Genomic DNA, 17,877 nt, shown 5'->3' with positions numbered 1-17,877 from the left:
GATTTGGTTTGGACGGGGGTTTGCCGCTCAAGCCTCGAAACCCATATCAATTTTTAAGGGTCATTTTTCTCGGATTAAGGCCCATCTTTCATAATTTTAGGGTGTTCTTCGTGTGCCATGCAAACACCCGGAAATTTAGGACATTTTGAAAAAACAGACACATTTTTAATGGTATTTTTGTTAAAAATGGGACCGATGTTTAGGGATTTTTGTGTGAAAAAGTGACCCAATAGAGTGGCAAACCCCCGTTGGTCTTTATATGTGAGCATAGGTGTCGATCCCGGGGGGATGGGGGGATATATCCCCCCAATATTTCAGGTGGGGGGGGGGGGGGATGGCCTGTACAATCATCCCCCCCCCCCCCCAATAATTCACCATAATTTTTTTTTTTTAAATGAAGAGAAAAATTAATGTTGAGAGTCCGATGAGAGTTATTGGTTATTACTCGCAAGATGATCATCAAACACATTTTGCTATCTCATTTTCATAATGAGGTGCGTACACAGGGGGGGGGGGGGGGTTGGGGGGTTAACCCCCCCCCCCCCTTGGTAATTTTCGGTATGAAAACCCCCCCTATAACCCCCCCTAAACCCCCCCCCCCCCCCCTTTGGATTTTTTTTATTTTTTATTTTTTTTTAATAAAAAAAAAAGAAGAAATGGAATGGGCGAAACTGATGGGCGGAATGGGAGAAAATGAATACAGACAAGGATTAAGAATAATAATTTATTGAAACATTAAAGCTTCCGCGCTTCGCGCGGTAGGGGGAAAACTAAATTCATGAAGGACACGATACAACAAATCGTCTTCTTTCTCTAATAATTTAGTGAAACGTCAAAGCTTCCACGCTTTGCGCGGGGGGGGGGGGAACTCCCCCTCCCTGCACCCAACCCCCTAGGAACCGCGCTTTGCGTGCTCACTACCGCCCTCCTAAAATTAAATCCAGGCTACGCGCTTGGGAGGGGTGCAACTTGCCACACGCTTCTACCACTTTGGTTGAAAGTTGCCGAAAATATTTTGGCACCTATCATCCCCCCAACCACGAATACAAATCGACAGTTCGACACCCTTGTATGTGAGTACCCACCCCCCCCCCCCCCCTGAATAATATCCTTCAAAATGTACAAGTAAATATTGCAGAAAATCTGTACTCCGTTGGTATCATCGTGATACCAGCGGAATGACAGATTTTCCTCCGCATTTCGCCCGGCCCGCGCATATTTTTTTTACACAACACTGTTTAGCCACTTCAGTCAAATATACTGTGCAAACGACTAGAGACAGAGTCTAGCATTACCCTTCGCAATTTTGTTGGATAATAATTGCTGGAGCTGTACATTGTGTATAGGGTCTACATAGTTTTACTCGTTATTTGTTTCGGGTTAAACAAAGAGATTCGATCATACACAGTATGTCCTCCGTAGGTTAAATCTATCCTCTCTTCTCTTTCATTATGTATTTATCTGTTCTCCTTTAATCTATCCTCTTCTCTTTTGTCATGTATTTCTTTCATTTTTTCCCTTCATGCAATCTATCCTTTTTCTCCTAGCTTATTTGTTTTTCCTTCAATTACTCTATCCCACAGTTCTCCTCCGTGATTTCTTTTGTTCGCCTTCATTCTAACCTCTTCTCTTTTGTTTTATGTATTTCTTTGTTTTTCCTTCAATCTATCCTCTTCTCCTTCGTCGATCATCTATTTCTGTGTTTTAATCTGATTTATATAGATTAAGTTTCTCCTTCTTTATGTATTTCCCTGTTTTTCCATAGTCTAGATCTATGATCCTCTTAGCTCTTCAATTATGTATTTCTATGTTCTTCCTTTGACTTATCCTCTTCTCTTTCCTTATGTATTTCCTTTTTTCCCCTTCTCCATATCCTATCCACTATCCTTGTTTTCCCTTTCTATCTTTTTACATTCCTTGGGAGAGTACGTGCTACTGACCTGCTTGTAAGTGCGCTGACGACTTAGACTCTTTCACCAGGGGGGTGTTTCACTAAAGCCCTAAAATCGATCTAAAATCGATTTGATCGATTTTAAGGGCTTAAAATTGATTTCGATTTTAGCAGCAGTTTCACTAAATAAATAAAATCGATTTTGGCCTTAAAATCGATTTTAAGTTAGAGTGTGATCCATATCAATTTTAAATCAATTTTATCCTTATTCATTGCATTATTGATATGCTATGTTCAGCATTCATTGGTTTCAAAGGCGCAAGTGTCGGCTAGCTTCAATTTGAACATACATCTGAAAATGAAGAATTATGTTCTTGGGGGAACAAATCTTTGTTCATAACCAATTTTTTTTAAAAATCATCATAGTTAGGCACTAATAATACCAAATGTGGCACTCTGGAGGGGGGGGGGGGGAAGCACAATGGCCCATTTTTTTCTTCAAAAATACATGGGCGGCCCGTTTTCCCCTTAACCCTATCTAGCCTGGGGGGGGGGGGGCCTTATCCAGCCGGCGGCACGGGGAGGGGGCCCAAATCGTGAGACAATATTTAGCAGCGAAACAGCCGGCCCATAATTCGCTCAGTGGGGGGGGGGGGGGGGGGGGGGGGGGTAGTGAACAATAAAACAAAAATTATTGGGGGGGGGGGCCCTCGAAAATTTGAAAAATCGCACCACCCCCCCCTTGAGCGCCAGGGGAGGGGGCCCATCTCCAAAAAAAAAAAGGTACAGTTAACGTGTTCTTACACGTTTTTTTTCTCCAGGGGAGGGGGCCCGGACCCCCCAAGCTATGCAGTTTCAAAATAACTCATGCTAGATAGGGTTTAAGTGCCCCTTTTACATCTGATTAACATCCCTTTTAGTTTATTACAAGTGCACTTTTCCTTCATGTAGTTTGTCCCGTTTCACTTTGTTTTAAAGTTCCTTTTGTTATTTCAAATAACTTTTTATGTTTTCTTCTTAGAAGTGACCCTTTTCCATTTTGTTATGTGCCCCTTTTCTATATTTTTTTTTACCATATGTGCTTACAATTATGTGTCCTTATTTCTTTCATATTCTCTCTCTCTCTCCCTCATTAACATAAAACGACACTCCCATCACAACGCTTTGCTTGCCGTAATTTGTTTCTTCATGAACACCCCCCCCCCACAAAAAAATAAATAAAGAACAAAAATGAATAAATAAACACCTACTTATAACAATAACTCACCAGCATACAAACACACCATTCTTGAATCACATCATTGCCCTTTATCATCATGTAATTATTATCACAATGCGCTAGCGTACAATCTCATCTATTCATCCTCCCCCCTTTTATCTTCTTAAAAGACAAAAAATACATGCAAAATAAAATTAACACAGATTTTAAAGTATAATCAATATGTTTATGCTTTAATGAATGAAATCTACATTTTGTAAATGATGAGCATAGCAAACACATTCAAGGGATACAATTACAATATTTTAAATGACACAAATAAAAGTGCTCCTATGAAAGTACCAGCCAGTTGTTAAAACTACTGCAGCTGATATCTGCCACTCTCTACTCGAGTTACCTTTATGGAGATTAAAAGAGTAATACTTGTCACAAATATTTCTGTTACTCATACGGTTGTTAATCTAAGGATGATATACATTGTCATGTAAGGTCACGCAGTCGGTGAGAATGTGGTTTCTTGATGCAATAGTTTGTCTATATGAAATTAATCATCAATTCTTTTCTATCAGCTTTGACAAAAAATTCTAAGGACAACATAAGTCAGAGTTAATATATTTCCTGCAGGAAAAATCTGTTTTTACTCAATCACAATGTTCTGTTGTTTATTTTGTATTTGTTGTTGTGCAATTGCTACAATAGCACTTTATGCACCAACAGGTAATTATCGATACATAGTCATGCAAGAAGTGCCTCTAGGAAGAGTTCCAAATAGGTCATCAAACTGCTGCTCAGATAAATTGCTAATTAAGAAATTCCAATTTGATATTTTAAGATTTATTGCCATGAACAAAATTATCTATGTAACGTGAGTTTGGTAACAATAACCTCCATGACTGAATAATAGCTTTTTATGTCTTCTCTTTTCTTCTGCAAGATTCTAAAATTCTGTTTAAAATATAGGAAATCTTGAAAGTATCATTAAACGTTTACTTCCTTTAAAATATTTTATGTTAACATTTTATCAAACCCAAAACCTCAAACTCGATGGCAAAATTTTAGTACCGTGACTAGAGCATTTTTAATAGCTTATAGGAATTAATTTGTAAATCTTGTTTTACAAGTAGTGTTGGTTGTAAAAAGTATCCAGTCCATGATACCAAGATCTGTATCTCATTGTGGTTCTTCTTGCTTAAAGCTGGAAAAGGAAGCTTCTATCTGTAGGCTGGCTGATGTTTCATAAGAAGCCTAACGTTGCAGGTAATTCAGGCTCTGCAGTCTAGAATAGGAATTGAAAGTTATGTAATAAATGAATCAATTACTAAATACTAGTACAAATTTTCAATCAATCTTCAACTTTTGTATTTATGATTATTTCAAATACTTTAATTGCTAAATAAATAAAGTAGGAGAATAAAAAATAGTTACAGAAGATAAATGATTAATTGTTTGCTTTGGATAAAAAAATAAAAAAAATCCTTTCATTACCATGTTTTATCTAACAGAATGGGTAAGATGGGTATTAGACTTCTAACAAGGATTATGAAAAATGATAGATCAATTTTGGTAATTGATACTGCTTACCTTTTCAATTTGAAGAGATGGACAATAAATGTTCATTTGTCATGAACTAGCAGTACATGCAGATGCCATAGCTCTTTATTTTGCAACCTAGGATTTAAAACAGCGATACATATATTTGTTATGAAGAGAGCACATCTATTTTTCAGAAAAGTAATTGTTACTGTATCAAATGTGTTCAAAAGAACATAAGTACATTTTTATCAGTAATTACAACATTAATTTACATGTATTCGGTCCAAGACATCGTTACCAACCAAATTGTAAGTTTTAGACATTTGGAAGATTGACTATGGAGTCTAATCTTGATCTCGGATACCCTGCTCTTGAGCCAAACACTGTTGTACATAGATTCAATGAACATTCCCCTGTCGTGAGTAGAAGGCAAAGAGGTATAAAACAAACAGAGCAGCTTTCATCATACATATATTCTCATTACAGTTTGTTCAATCACCTCTTTATTCATTAATTGCTGCCCTATTATTTGTACAATATTATTAATCAGGCTGGCTGATGAAGTAATTTATCTATGATTTAGACATGTCATAGCTGACTTCCCCCTCACATGGATTTATCAGTTTGCGATTGTACGTAGAAAATTTAATGAAAATCAAGATTTACACACTCAACAACAAATAAGTAATCTATTTATACATAGGTCTAGAAGAACCACACACAAAAAAACTTACCTTGTTTTATTATTGGTGTGCAAATTTTACTAGTAAGAAGATCACTCCACAAGGCCACTTAGCACAGTAGGATCTATAGCTGTACACCTAGCTTTGAGCTTGAGTACATTCTGCATATCCAAACCCTTTCCTTGAGCCTGAGGCCAAGGAAGAATGAGAAGTCCAAGACTGAAGAGACATGCAGAAGAGAACTTTTGAGTCTTGGACTAAAGCCAAGGTCTCTTTGGTGGATACGACTTGTGGTCCACTCCATCTTTTAGTCCGACTCTGAAATAAAAAAAATAAAAAAAATAAATTCTAGTATAGTCTAGGGCTTGGAGTTGGACTGTGTTAGAGACCCTAATACCAGGGACGGATCAAGGGGGGGGGGGGGGGGGGGCACAGGGGGCACGTGCCCCCCGACCCCCCCCCCCCCAAAAAAAAAATGTTAAAATCAGCAAAATTTTCCAAAAATGTACTGACCAACAGGGACGTGCCCCCCCCCCCCCCGGCCAAATAAAAATAAATGTTACCTCCCCCCCCCCCCCCCCCTGAGCGAATTTGCGGCCGGCGCGATTTTCAAATATTCGGGACCTAAAACAAAAAGATGAGCGCTCTTTACCCCCCCCCCCCCCCCCCCCCCCCCCCCATCTCACTTACAGGTCTACATCTACCCTAGATCTAGATCTAGAGTCTATCAAGTATCATGTAGATCTAGACCTAGACTCTAGACTAAATCTACATCTAGAGTAGATCTAGACCTGGGTCTGACAGTAACACTCTAGATCTAGATCTAGGACCTCTAGATCTAGAGTCTAATTTTCTTTCATAAAATTTTACCTTCAAAACAATAATCCTAGACCCCCTATTGATTAATAATTAGGCCCTAGATCTAGGCCTAGCCCTAGGCCTAATAGATCTATCATTTATAATTAGACCCTAGGCCTAGATCTACAGGCTAGACTAGTCTAGATCTAGAGTCTAGAAAATCTAGACCTAGACTAGACTAGTCTCTAGACCTAGGTCTAGATCTATATCAACAAAAACAAGAAAAATGCTAAAATAAATAAGGAATAGGTCTAAGTTAGATCTAGTAGGCCTAGGCCTACTAAGTAGGTCTAGTAGTCTAGTAGTAGTAGAGGTCTAGATCTAGACCTAGGTCTATATAGGGCCTAGGCCTAGATCTAGGCCTAGATCTTGATTCTAAGCCCAAATCTACAACTAGTAGCATAACTAGTAAAACCACAATACTACTGCAAGAATAAACTAGACTAGATCTAATGAGTTTGTACCTGTCTGTCCTAACCGAATAATAAACGTCGCTAGGTAATTACTATTGAACCTGCATGAATTTATATGAATGGGACTGAAATGGTTGAACCGGTGCAATTCGTCCACTTGGAGAGTGATATAAATTGATTTTATTTAAGATTTCGTTCAGTTACTCAAAAATGAAATTGCATAATAATGAGAGGAACACTTTTCTTCTTCCAAAATAACAGATTTGTTATCAACAGAATTGATATTTTCAAAGAAAAACAGATTTTACTTACTTTTCAAGGACTCTCACTGTAGTTAAGCAAGGCCATTTTGTGATCGATTTACCCCAAATTGACTAGCCTTGATTGCAGACACCTAAAAATCTATTTTAGCTTAAAATCGATTTGATGAAACAGCTCACATGTATCGGTTTTAAGCTAAAACTGATTCGGCCTTAAAATTGATTTTTAAAATCGAAATCGATTTTAGTTGATGAAACACCCCCCAGAGCACTTCTTGGATTTTTTTTCGCGAAAATGGCTAAACAGTTGTGTAAAAAAAATATGCGCGCCCGGCCCCCCCCCCCCCCTGTCATGGAAAGAAATCGCTGCCCCTCAGTTTTCGGCCCAGGGTAGGATCCAGCCGGCGGCAAGGGAGGGGTCAAAAAAGGGGTCCCAATTCGTGAGAAAATGTTTAGCGGCGAACCAGCGAATGTGGCTGGGGGGTGGGGGGGGGGGGGGGGCTAATCAACACCCACTCCCACCCCCCTTGCTCCAGGGGGAGGGGGCCATTTTTTTTAAAAAGTTTAATTTACCTGTTCAAGTTGGGGCCACGAAGGTCCCCGCGCTCCCAGATCCGCCACTGTCTCGAAAGACAAAATGTTATCAGCGGACGTGTAAAGCGATGGAGGCAACAACAAAAAATTATATTTAAAACACTACTTCCTCACGAAATTACATACAAAGTTAGCAGTTTCTATATTTTTAACGCAATAATCGTTATTCCAAAATATTGTTTTTAATTTAACTTAATTTTTCTCGCGCCACCCAAAAAATGTTTTGCGGCACCCCGGTTAAAAAAATGTTTACAAAGTCATATAGATAACATAAAAGTCAAAGATAACATTGTTTTCAGAATACTTTCCCTTGATAAGTATCTTTTCCCCCTTTATTTCTTCTTCAGTCTCCTTCTTTTCTCTTCTTCTTCTTCTTCTTCTTCTTCTTCTTTTTCTTCTTCTTAATTCCTCTTCTTTTTCTTCTTCTTCTTCTTCTTCTTCTTCTTCTTCTTCTTATTTTCCTCCTTCTTCTTCCTCTTCTTCTTCTTCTTCTTCTTCTTCTTCTTCTTCTTCTTCTTCTTCTTCTTCTTTTTCGTCTTCCTCTTCTCCTTCCGCTTCACTCCGAGTCGATTTTTCTTCTTCTTTTTCTCCTTCCTTTTCTTTCGTAAAATATTTGAAATGGTTATAAATTATTAATACTCTTAAAAGTTTTTACGCCAAGCCATTATAATAATAATAATAAAAACCGTGCTTATATAGACCCATTAACCGAAGTCTCTAAGCGTCATGATTTATGTAGCTGCATGTGGACCGGGATTTGTACGTCTTATTTCTTTATATTATTTATTTGTTATTATACATTTGAACATTTTTTGACACCTTTATTTTATTTTCCCCTTTTCAGATTTCCTTAATCTTTTCTGCCCTTCAATTTTGCCCACATATTGCGGTGCTCCTCCCATCTAGATCCGTGTCGCCGCTTTACGCGTGGGACAATAATCTTCTGGAAGATGTTGATTGGCGATTCGTCAAGAGCTGAGAGATCTGAGGACGATGTATCTAGGATCCTCAATACATGTACCCACATAGCTAGCTGTAAACGTAACACGTACATGTACCACGTACACAATTAGCTAGCTAGTTTGACTTGACGGCAGGGCAATCTATTCTCTCAAAGGACAAGTCATAATTTTCAATGTCGTTCGGAATGAATAACATCAAGGTGAATCCCGTTGGGATGATATTCCTTGTTATTCTAGGCGGAGGAACACTTCTTCTCATCAGAAATTCTTTCTATGGAAAAGATAAGAGCAGTGGCAGCTCGGAGCAGGGTGAATTGGTCAGCATGAAGCAGCTCCTTGTTGCCAGCATCCAGCTCGCCGAGCGCGGCGGCAGGGTGGTGAAGGAGATTCGCGATACGAACAAGCTGAACGAAGCCAGCAAAGGGAAGACAAAAGAAGGAGCAAATAATCCAGTAACCGACGGAGATATGAAGTCACATGAGGCCATTATATCTGGATTTCAAAAGTCATTTCCATCTGTTTTTGTACGTAATTTTGTTTATAATAATTTTGATTTTAAATTTTAAATGAAATTCATTGGCCATTTTGATTGTTTGTGATTTTGATTGACATTGACTGAGTATTGACAATGTCATGATTTGATTTTGATTATAATTTTTTAAACTAAAACTTAATAGTACTGTTAACATGCAGAAATGCCTATTTAAGATTTTTCCATCTGTTTTTGTACGTAAACTAATCCTCTATTTTTGAAATAAATATTTGATTTTGATTTTAAATTTTAAATGAAAGTCATTCATTGACCATTGTTTGTGATTGACATTGACTTTTCAATTGTCATTGACTGAGTATTGACAATGTCATAATTTGATTTGATTTCCATTCTGGCATTCAGTCAAATTCAGCATAGACCTGCAGACGCAGGCTGACAAGACATGATTTTCATTGATAATCTAACAACAAATCACCAAATATATTATCTTTTGTTCATGCTTGATTTGGTTTATTTTGTGACTCTTATGAGATTTTCATCTTTATATTCTTCATTTTGTTTGATATCTCTAGATCTGTAGTTTCAGTTGCCAATAAAATTATTGCCATCACAATTCACAAAGTCTCAATTCAGCACTCTTGAAAGTAGAATAAATGTTTAGCTTTATGAAACTACATACATACATGTACCCGTACATACATATATTTTTATATTTATATAACGCCTTTACATAAACATGCTCAAATCGCTTTACATTAGTAAATAAAACTTAATAATTATTTTGCTCTCCAAGTGCATACACTGTAAATTGGTTGTGTAAAGCTGTGCAAAGTTATTAAAAAATGTGTGCACCGCATGATCCAAGCCTGGTTCATACAATACACAACCTCGTTCAGATCCCACAGAACTCCACACAACACCTTGTCCAAAAACAATCACAAAGAAAACAAATACCCTGTAAGTCTTGAGATTTCTTTTGAATGATTCAACTGTGTCTTTTCAAAGATTTACTTTAATAGTCTTTGAAATCTTGAAACTGTGATTATCTCCTTCTTAGGTCGTCTCGGAGGAACATGAAGATAAAGTGTTTGACATGAACAAGGTGACTCCTGTGGCTAAGGACCTTCCTGAGGTATCTAAAATCATTCAATCAGATGAAAAGATTCCTGTTAGTGATATCACCGTCTGGGTCGATCCTCTGGATGCAACACAAGAATATACAGGTACAGTGTTCCAGGAGGTAAAAGTAGACAGGAGGGTGGGGATGGGATGGGGGGGGGGGTGGATAACATGTAACAGCCACGGTTTCACTCATGACGAGACAGGTTCGAAAGAAAATGATGGCTGTAACATTTCACAGTGACAAGTTATGCAATAGGGGAAAAATGACTCTGTGACTATTTATGAAATATTATTTATAAAAATTTGTTTGAAGAAACTTCCAAATACACACTGTTTGGCTCAGATTACAGTCATCAGAGACCATCTAAAGAACACTATAGCTCCATGGGAACCCAGCTTTTGAGGGATCTTGTGCTTCATGTCAGTGTCAGGTCCCCAAAAGTTGTAATTTGACAAGTTTTAGTGGCAGCAATACAATCTATACATGTACATGTACTTTTGTGGAGTAAAACTTTTGTGAATAGTTGATCACAACCATTTTCATGGAAAGAAATTACAAGACTTTTCATTTTTTTTTGTGTTGTAATAAATGTTTGTTTTTTTTCTTCTTTTTTTTCATTGTGGCATGAACCTTTTGCAAATTTCTACTACTCGAAACTTTCAGGTTCTACGATTGAATAATTACCTGCATGGATATGAAGAAATCTTAAAATAATCTAAGAAATAAATATGTATTTGATAGGAGTTACAAAACAAGTACGGTATGTATGTACAGAGGAATATGATTGTTTTTTTTCTGACTACCCTCATTAAAACTGTTGAGAATACTGTGTGATGTATTTTGTCTATAAAATCTGAATATAATGGCTCAAAGACTTCTTCCTAAATATTGCAGACATTAAGACAGTTTTTCATCTTTCAAAATTGAGCAAAAAAAGTTTCAGTTTCATGCAAAGTGCTTTATTTAATAAAACTTTCAAATGTTTGTTTATGCAGACTTTGCCTTGGTTGCCTAATTGCATTGTAAGTTGTAACAGGTTGTTAAACACTTTGCTAATGAACAGAGTTTTTTCCCTCACATTATATAATACATAAGGTTACGGTGCATAAGAATTTTTGTTTGTTTTAACTACAGTGTAGCTGATTAATATGTGGTGTACCGTATACTGGGTGCCTGCAAAAATGCAAAGTCTTTACTTGCTGGTAACGAGACTCATTTAATAAACCAGAGCGGTGACTAAGATCACGTAATACTGAAGGAAAACTTAGATATCAGCCTAAATACCTTTGTTAAACGCAATTTTGAACAAGAGCTTCGGTTTTACATAGTCTCGTAATTCAGACCTTATTTTACATTTTCCATGCAGTTCTTTTTATCTGTCAATCACTTTGTAACTAAATAAATGCCAATGCTTTTCTGAGTGTAATTCATTTCCACCTTGGCTCCTTATCTTTTAAGTTCAGGATAGGATTGCACAACTTATTAAAGGTTATTATAAAATAACATGGTACCCCTGCAAAGCTGTACCTGTAGGAATTCCTACAATTAGTTTTTGTATCAATTAGCGGGGATTGTTACAGGACTACAGGGTAGATCTATTTACATGAGGAAAGAAGGGGGAAAATTTTGAAATACTTTTTCAACTTAGAATTCCCAATTAGAGTATTTATCATAATTACAATAGTCACATTTTGATAACGCTTAATAGTGTCTCTTGGTGCTTAAAATTGTGATTATTATTACCCCCTAACCATTGGATTCAATTGCTAATCTGCTCATGATTGTGCACATGCTCCACTCCCTGGGGAGTATGGTTGAGGAGTCCCTCAATAAGGCAGTCTAACAAATGTATTAAAGTGAATTGAAATTTGCTTACATTGATTGTGGTGTGTCCTTGTCATTCCCATGTGCAGAGGACTTGGTAGAATATGTGACAACAATGGTCTGTGTAGCAGTGAAAGGAGTACCGACTATGGGAGTCATACACAAACCATTCCTGGAAAATGGACCCAAGACAAGTAAGTGACTTGTCATCAACAAGACAAATTTTCTGAAGATTGACCCATTAGTGCCTGAGATACAAGGGTTCGAAAGCAGGCCCACATTTTTGCCAAAAATCTAAAAATTTGGTGGGCCATATCTGCCAAAACCTTCACCCGATTGACTTAAAATTGAGATTTGGTGCTGTGAGATCACACTTAAGTACACTAAGTTTCATCAAAATAAAAAATGGTTGGCTTAAAACCATTGGGTGATTTGACATGGAATGACCCTACATTCAAATCAAAGCAAATCGAAACCAACGGACAGTCTGATGGAAGTCATCCTGGAGCAAATGTTGTCAAAGTAATCTTAAATGTACTTGTAGGATTGCCCATGATTTTAATAATCATCTCCCTCTCCCACCATCTCTCTCATCTCACTCCGTCCTCCCCCTCCCTGTCTCTCTCTCCCTTCCTCCGACCACCCTCTTTTCTCTCGCTCTCTCTCCCTCCCCTTCCACACACTCCCTGTCTCTCTCCCTCTCTCTCTCTCTTTCTCTCTCTCTCCTCTCCCTCCCCTCCCCCTCCCTTCTCCCCTCTCCCCCTCCTCTCTCTCCCCTCTCCCTCCCTTTCCCTCTCCCTCTCGTATTCTCTCCCTCCATTTCCCTCCCTCTCCCTCTCTCCCTCTCCCTTTTCCCTACTCCCTCTCCCCCTCTCCCTTCTGCCTCCATCTCCCCCTCTCCCTCTCTCCACCCACCTCCCTTCTCCCTTCCTCTCCCTCTCCCTCTCTTCCTTCCTCTCATTTCCTCTACAGCATGGGCGTGGGTAGGTAAAGGCCACGCAGCACACCTGAAGGAGATCAAGCACCATACCGAAGCCTTGGAGAGCCCTAGAATCATCGTGTCAAGGAGTCATTCTGGCCAGGTGGAAGAAGTTTCCAAGAAGACCTTCGGAGCTGGCACTAAGGTCAACCCTGCAGGAGGAGCTGGTAAGGCTATCCTACAAACTCTGTTCTGAAGTTTGGTTGCTTGAAATTCATTGTTGAATAAAAGAAATATGTAACCCTCTTTGTTTTAAATTTTCTGCACTAGTATGGCCAGGGGGGTGTTTCACTAAACCCTAAAATCGATCTTAAAATCAATTTTAAGGGCCTACAATTGATTTCGATTTTAGGAGCTGTTTCACGAAATCAATAAAATCGACTTTAGCTTAAAATCGATTTGATGAAACAGTTCACAAGTATCGGTTTTAAGCTAAAACTGATTTGGCCTTAAAATTGATCTTTAAAATCGAAATCGATTTTAGTTGATGAAACACCCCCCAGGAGGGATAAGACCTCCCTGCATGGTCACTGACAGGTGGTTATCTCATCAAATCAGCTCTCAATTAACATAAGAAAAAGGATCATGGGGGACCAACAGGTACTGCTTGGGCATTGTTTGCTATGTAGAGGGCGCAAGTAGCTACAAGTAGTGCAGTCCTGCTTTAAGACATTTGAATACATCTTTTCTTTTAATGTGACAGCTGACAATCTGCTATTGCTCTCATCTCCCTTGTGAAATAGCTGTATTATGTCACTCTTGCTTTCTCAAACATTAGTATCGAGTAACAGCTGGGGCGGTCAAAATTTGGCAACTAAGTGTCAAGTCATCTTCTAGAAGATATGGAAGACCAAGGCCCTGTTTTACAAAGAGTAGAAATCAATCGCAGCTACAACATGTATGTACATACGACACAGGAGACTGCAAATTGCGATTGATTGGAGGACTTACGAATGAGTAGAAATCAATCGCAACTTTCGCAGCTATATACATAAGAGACAGGAGACTGCAAACTTGCGATTGATTGGAGGACTTGCGGTTGATTTGGATCAATCGCAACTCTTTGTAAGACGGGGCCCAGAAGTTTCTATTGTAGACTGTCTACTTTACATGCTATTGCTGATCAGGTAGATTAGAAACGTACTCAAGATTCAACTCTGGAGTTCATTTGGATTAAAACCTACATGTAGTTCTTTTAAATAATATTTATAATAATAAATAATATGGTTATTTATATAGCGCCGTTATCCGTCAGGCTCTGATGCTCATGGCGCTTTACACATACCCTGGTCGTAGCCAAGCTGCCAAAAGTAACTAGCGTTCAAGCATATCAGGTACCCATTTACACCTGCGTGGAGAGTGGCAAATGTAGATTAACGTCTTGCCAAAGTGCCGCGGTGGGACTTGAACCCAGTACCTTGTGATCTGCAGTCGGGTGACTTATCCACTAGTCCACAACATCTCACCTTTTATTGCCCTTAAAACTTGATTTCTTTCATCTCTTCCTCCAGGTTTCAAGGTGACATCTCACCTAGGGCGCGTTCATGCTTGATTTTGACGGCCAGAATCAGGCATCTGTTACGCGTTTAGTTTAAAACACGATTGCGTTCATGCTCACTTTTGTAGAATCACTGAAAAACGGCGATCACGATCGCCGATCGTAAACTCACAAAAAGATGCGTTTACAATTTGTAAACGCGTTTAAATGGGGTCAACGCACTGACCTCTAGTGGGTCTACGTAGCATGCGCACACAGGTTTGCGAATCCAGCTGAAGGCCACCCAAGGAGAATTGCCTGGAGAAGTGAGCATGAACAGTGCACCGTAGAACTGCGATTACGATGAGCGTTTACGACGAGCGTTACAAATCGCTCATTCTGCCTTCAAAATCAAGCATGAACGCGCCCCTAGAGGATCAATCCAACATCTACATGTACATCCATACCATGCTCACCAAGAAATGCTTCAGTTGGTGCCCTTTGTTCTGATTGCTTTCATCTGTTTTTCTCATATTTTCCTCCAGGTTACAAAGTGATGTCCCTCCTAGAAGACCAATCAGACATCTACATCCACGTTACACTCATCAAGAAATGGGACATATGCGCCGGCAACGCCATCCTGACTGAGATGAAGTCCAAGATGACCACCTTAAAGGGGGAGACCATCAGCTACGACAGGGCGGACGACCCCAAGGCGCCGGACGGACTCCTAGCAACCGTCTGGGACCACACAGAGTTCCTCGCAAAGCTCAAGCCTGTCTACGAAGAGCTAAAAGCAGATCAGAAGCCAAAAGCAAAGAAATAATGCATGCTTTTATCTATCAAGGAAAATAGGCATATATTTTGTTTTAAAATTTATTGTACTGATCTTTTTTCAGTTTACTGTAAAACCAGACTCTTTATTGTTTTATGACAGCAAAATCCTGTGGTAAGAAACTTTAGACAATCGCAAAATTTTACATGTTTTCTAATCTGTATTGATATTTGTAAATTATGTATAATTCAGTCCATGTACTATTGAACATGTTTTTCATAAACCATAATTCAATTGAATTGATTCAAGTCATTTTCCAGCATACATGTAAACCTTGAAGAAAAGAAACTGTAAAAAAATGAAACTTAAATTCATTTAAATTTCAAGCGATGAAAGATTCTGGTTTTACAGTACTTGCTTTGTAGCCGCCACCGCATTAAAAAAAACGTGTATTAAAATGAATGGCAATTGTGCACAACAGAGGAGTTGCACATATTCACTGAGCTACATGTATGTGTTATAAGATACAGAAATATGAAACGTGATACACTTCATATCATCACCCCAAAACCGAAGCGCTTTTGTCGTGTCATATCTCAAATAAGCCTTAAAATGCATTTTCTTATGCTATGCTGATCTAACCCATTCAAAATAATGAGTCGCAATACAGCACTATTCCTTATGGACTTGTGTTATGGAATTAGATTTTTATATTATTATCATTTTCTTGCAATTTTGTGGAATAGATAGAAGGAAAACTTGTTTTTGTCAGGCCGTGGTGCTTAAAACAAGCAGCTGGGGGAGTAGCGGCATTGTTTATACATGTATGTGATTTAGAGGAACCTTCCATTTACCAATGGAGTTGCCTCTTTAATACAGAATTTTAGCTTAGAGTGTAGCAGAGCTTGGTGTGTCCATCAATGGACATTTGACGAGTTTTCAAACTTGGGAGACCTTTTAAAAAAATGAGTCGTAGATTATGACGAGGTTTCATGCTCTTGTTGTTTTGGGTATCACTTAAGGTATTGAAAGTTTATGAAATTGGTTGCTATGTCACCCACCGACAAATATGTCATGGCCAGACGATGGACTAAAATACGAATCCATTTAATTATAGTTGTAATGGTTGGCCGAATGCTGATTATGATGTAATGATCAGGATGAGCATTTAATTACGGTAGCTGTTGATAAACAAGATTGAAGTTTATTATAATCTCTTTCAATAGCCTGCTGGTTAGTCGATGTGTGTGTGATAGCTGGAACAATCAATTAGTTGATCAATATCTTTGCTTTACAAATTATGAGAAAGATAATTTATAATGAAGGTTGACCAGACACTTGCTCTGGTGGCAATTTGCCCTTCGCTTTAGTTCCTCAGAGATATACGGTCAAGGTAACTATTGAGTTTTAGGTCGGAATTTGTGGAAGTTTGGAATTCAACTTGTGTGGAATGATGGCTACGGATCAATCTTTGTGAAACGTCCGTACACAAGCCTCTTCCATTCGACCACAAGTTCAAAATATTGCCCATAATCAATGAAATCTCTAATCATCGAAGAAGAGAGAGACTCTTGTTTTTATTTATTTATTACTTGTTGTCAAAGGGGCATCGAAAAATAATGTTGATGTTATGGTATCTATTTACTATTTTTGTTATTATTATTGTTATTAGTAGACATTTAGGCAGAATTCTTTTGAAGGTGTGGAGGATCGTGTATGCTTTTGAGCCAAGTGGGTTATCCATATGCATGTAGTTCTGTAAATTTGGTTACACCATCGAGTTTGATATTTAACACAGCATTCATGTACATGTAAAGGTATAATTATGAACAAGGCTTAACTGGAAAATTAATTTTTTTTGTACATGTAGTAGTCTACAGCACCAAAGTCGAGAAAAGCCCCAAAATGACTACCGGTAGTGCAGTTAGGAATCGTAGGATTATCAGATTTGTCGATTGTAGCTGAATAGCGCCCTCGCTTGATTGAATTAAATTTGTTGAAATGTGCCTTTACAAGTTGAAGTATTATTCGTGTGAAATCAAGAAAGCATTGTAGAAGAGATGGGAACATCAAGTACTTACAGGTACATGTAGATATATTTGTAAATAAAACAAGCGCTTTGTGTCTGCTTCATGAAAAGGCTCTATAAAAATGTCTGTAGTATTACTACTACAGTCAAACCTGTTTACAGCGACCGCCCAAGAAAACACAAAAAGTGGTCTTTGTAGACGGGTTCCTTTATTACATGTTTCAATGAGAAACCGTTTTCAAGGGAAACAAAAAAATGTGCTTGTTGTAGAAAGGTGGTCTTTGTAGACAGGTGGTCACTAAAGCAGGTTTGACTGTATTAGCAGCAGCTAAATCGATGAGAAAAGCATCAACGTTGATTACTTAAGCAACTGAAGATGACTACTTTCATAAGAATGTATGTTTAAGTTAATAGGGATGGCTGTTTTTTGTTTGTTTGTTGTTTTTTTTTGGGGGGGGGGGGGGGTTAGGAAGGGGAGAATCTAATGCAGGATTGTTTCAATTGAGTCGCATCTTATGTCTGCAAATGATTGATGTAACCTTTAAAGGTCAACTTTGCAAGCACATTAGCAGATCAAATTTCCTTTTTACTCACTATTCGTCTAGATATTTTCCTATTACAGGCTTGATATTAGTCAGCTTGCGAGGTCATTTCATTGATCAAGGTATTTCTTCTCATACGGTATGTGTATGTAAATATTTCTATTCAAGCTGAATAGCCTAGCCTTGTGGCGATATGACATGTGTTCCTGCAACAATCGCTCT

At 38.3% G+C, this 17,877-nt stretch overlaps 1 protein-coding gene and 1 long non-coding RNA gene across 2 annotated transcripts; one reads left to right on the top strand and one right to left on the bottom strand.

The window, feature by feature from the left end:
- Positions 1-4,259: 4,259 nt before the first annotated feature.
- Positions 4,260-7,113, bottom strand: LOC115923073. Its single transcript, XR_004063759.1, has 3 exons — positions 6,910-7,113; positions 4,692-4,778; positions 4,260-4,386 (listed from the first exon to the last, which is right to left on the bottom strand). It is a non-coding gene; the product is annotated as an uncharacterized LOC115923073 (long non-coding RNA).
- Positions 7,114-8,491: 1,378 nt separating this feature from the next.
- On the top strand, positions 8,492-16,936 carry LOC587547 (inositol monophosphatase 3). The gene is made up of 5 exons (XM_787270.5): positions 8,492-8,937; positions 9,964-10,129; positions 11,943-12,047; positions 12,826-12,999; positions 14,855-16,936. The coding sequence occupies exons 1-5, from the start codon at positions 8,587-8,589 to the stop codon at positions 15,133-15,135; spliced, it is 1,077 nt and encodes a 358-aa protein (XP_792363.3). The 5' UTR covers positions 8,492-8,586; the 3' UTR covers positions 15,136-16,936.
- Positions 16,937-17,877: the final 941 nt, after the last annotated feature.

The sequence above is a fragment of the Strongylocentrotus purpuratus genome, unplaced genomic scaffold (assembly GCF_000002235.5).
Source record: "Strongylocentrotus purpuratus isolate Spur 01 unplaced genomic scaffold, Spur_5.0 spur5_scaffold_13, whole genome shotgun sequence".
Taxonomy (NCBI): Eukaryota; Metazoa; Echinodermata; class Echinoidea; order Camarodonta; family Strongylocentrotidae; genus Strongylocentrotus; species Strongylocentrotus purpuratus.
Note: the sequence above shows the minus strand (reverse complement) of the source record. Positions and strands in the feature narration are given on the sequence as shown.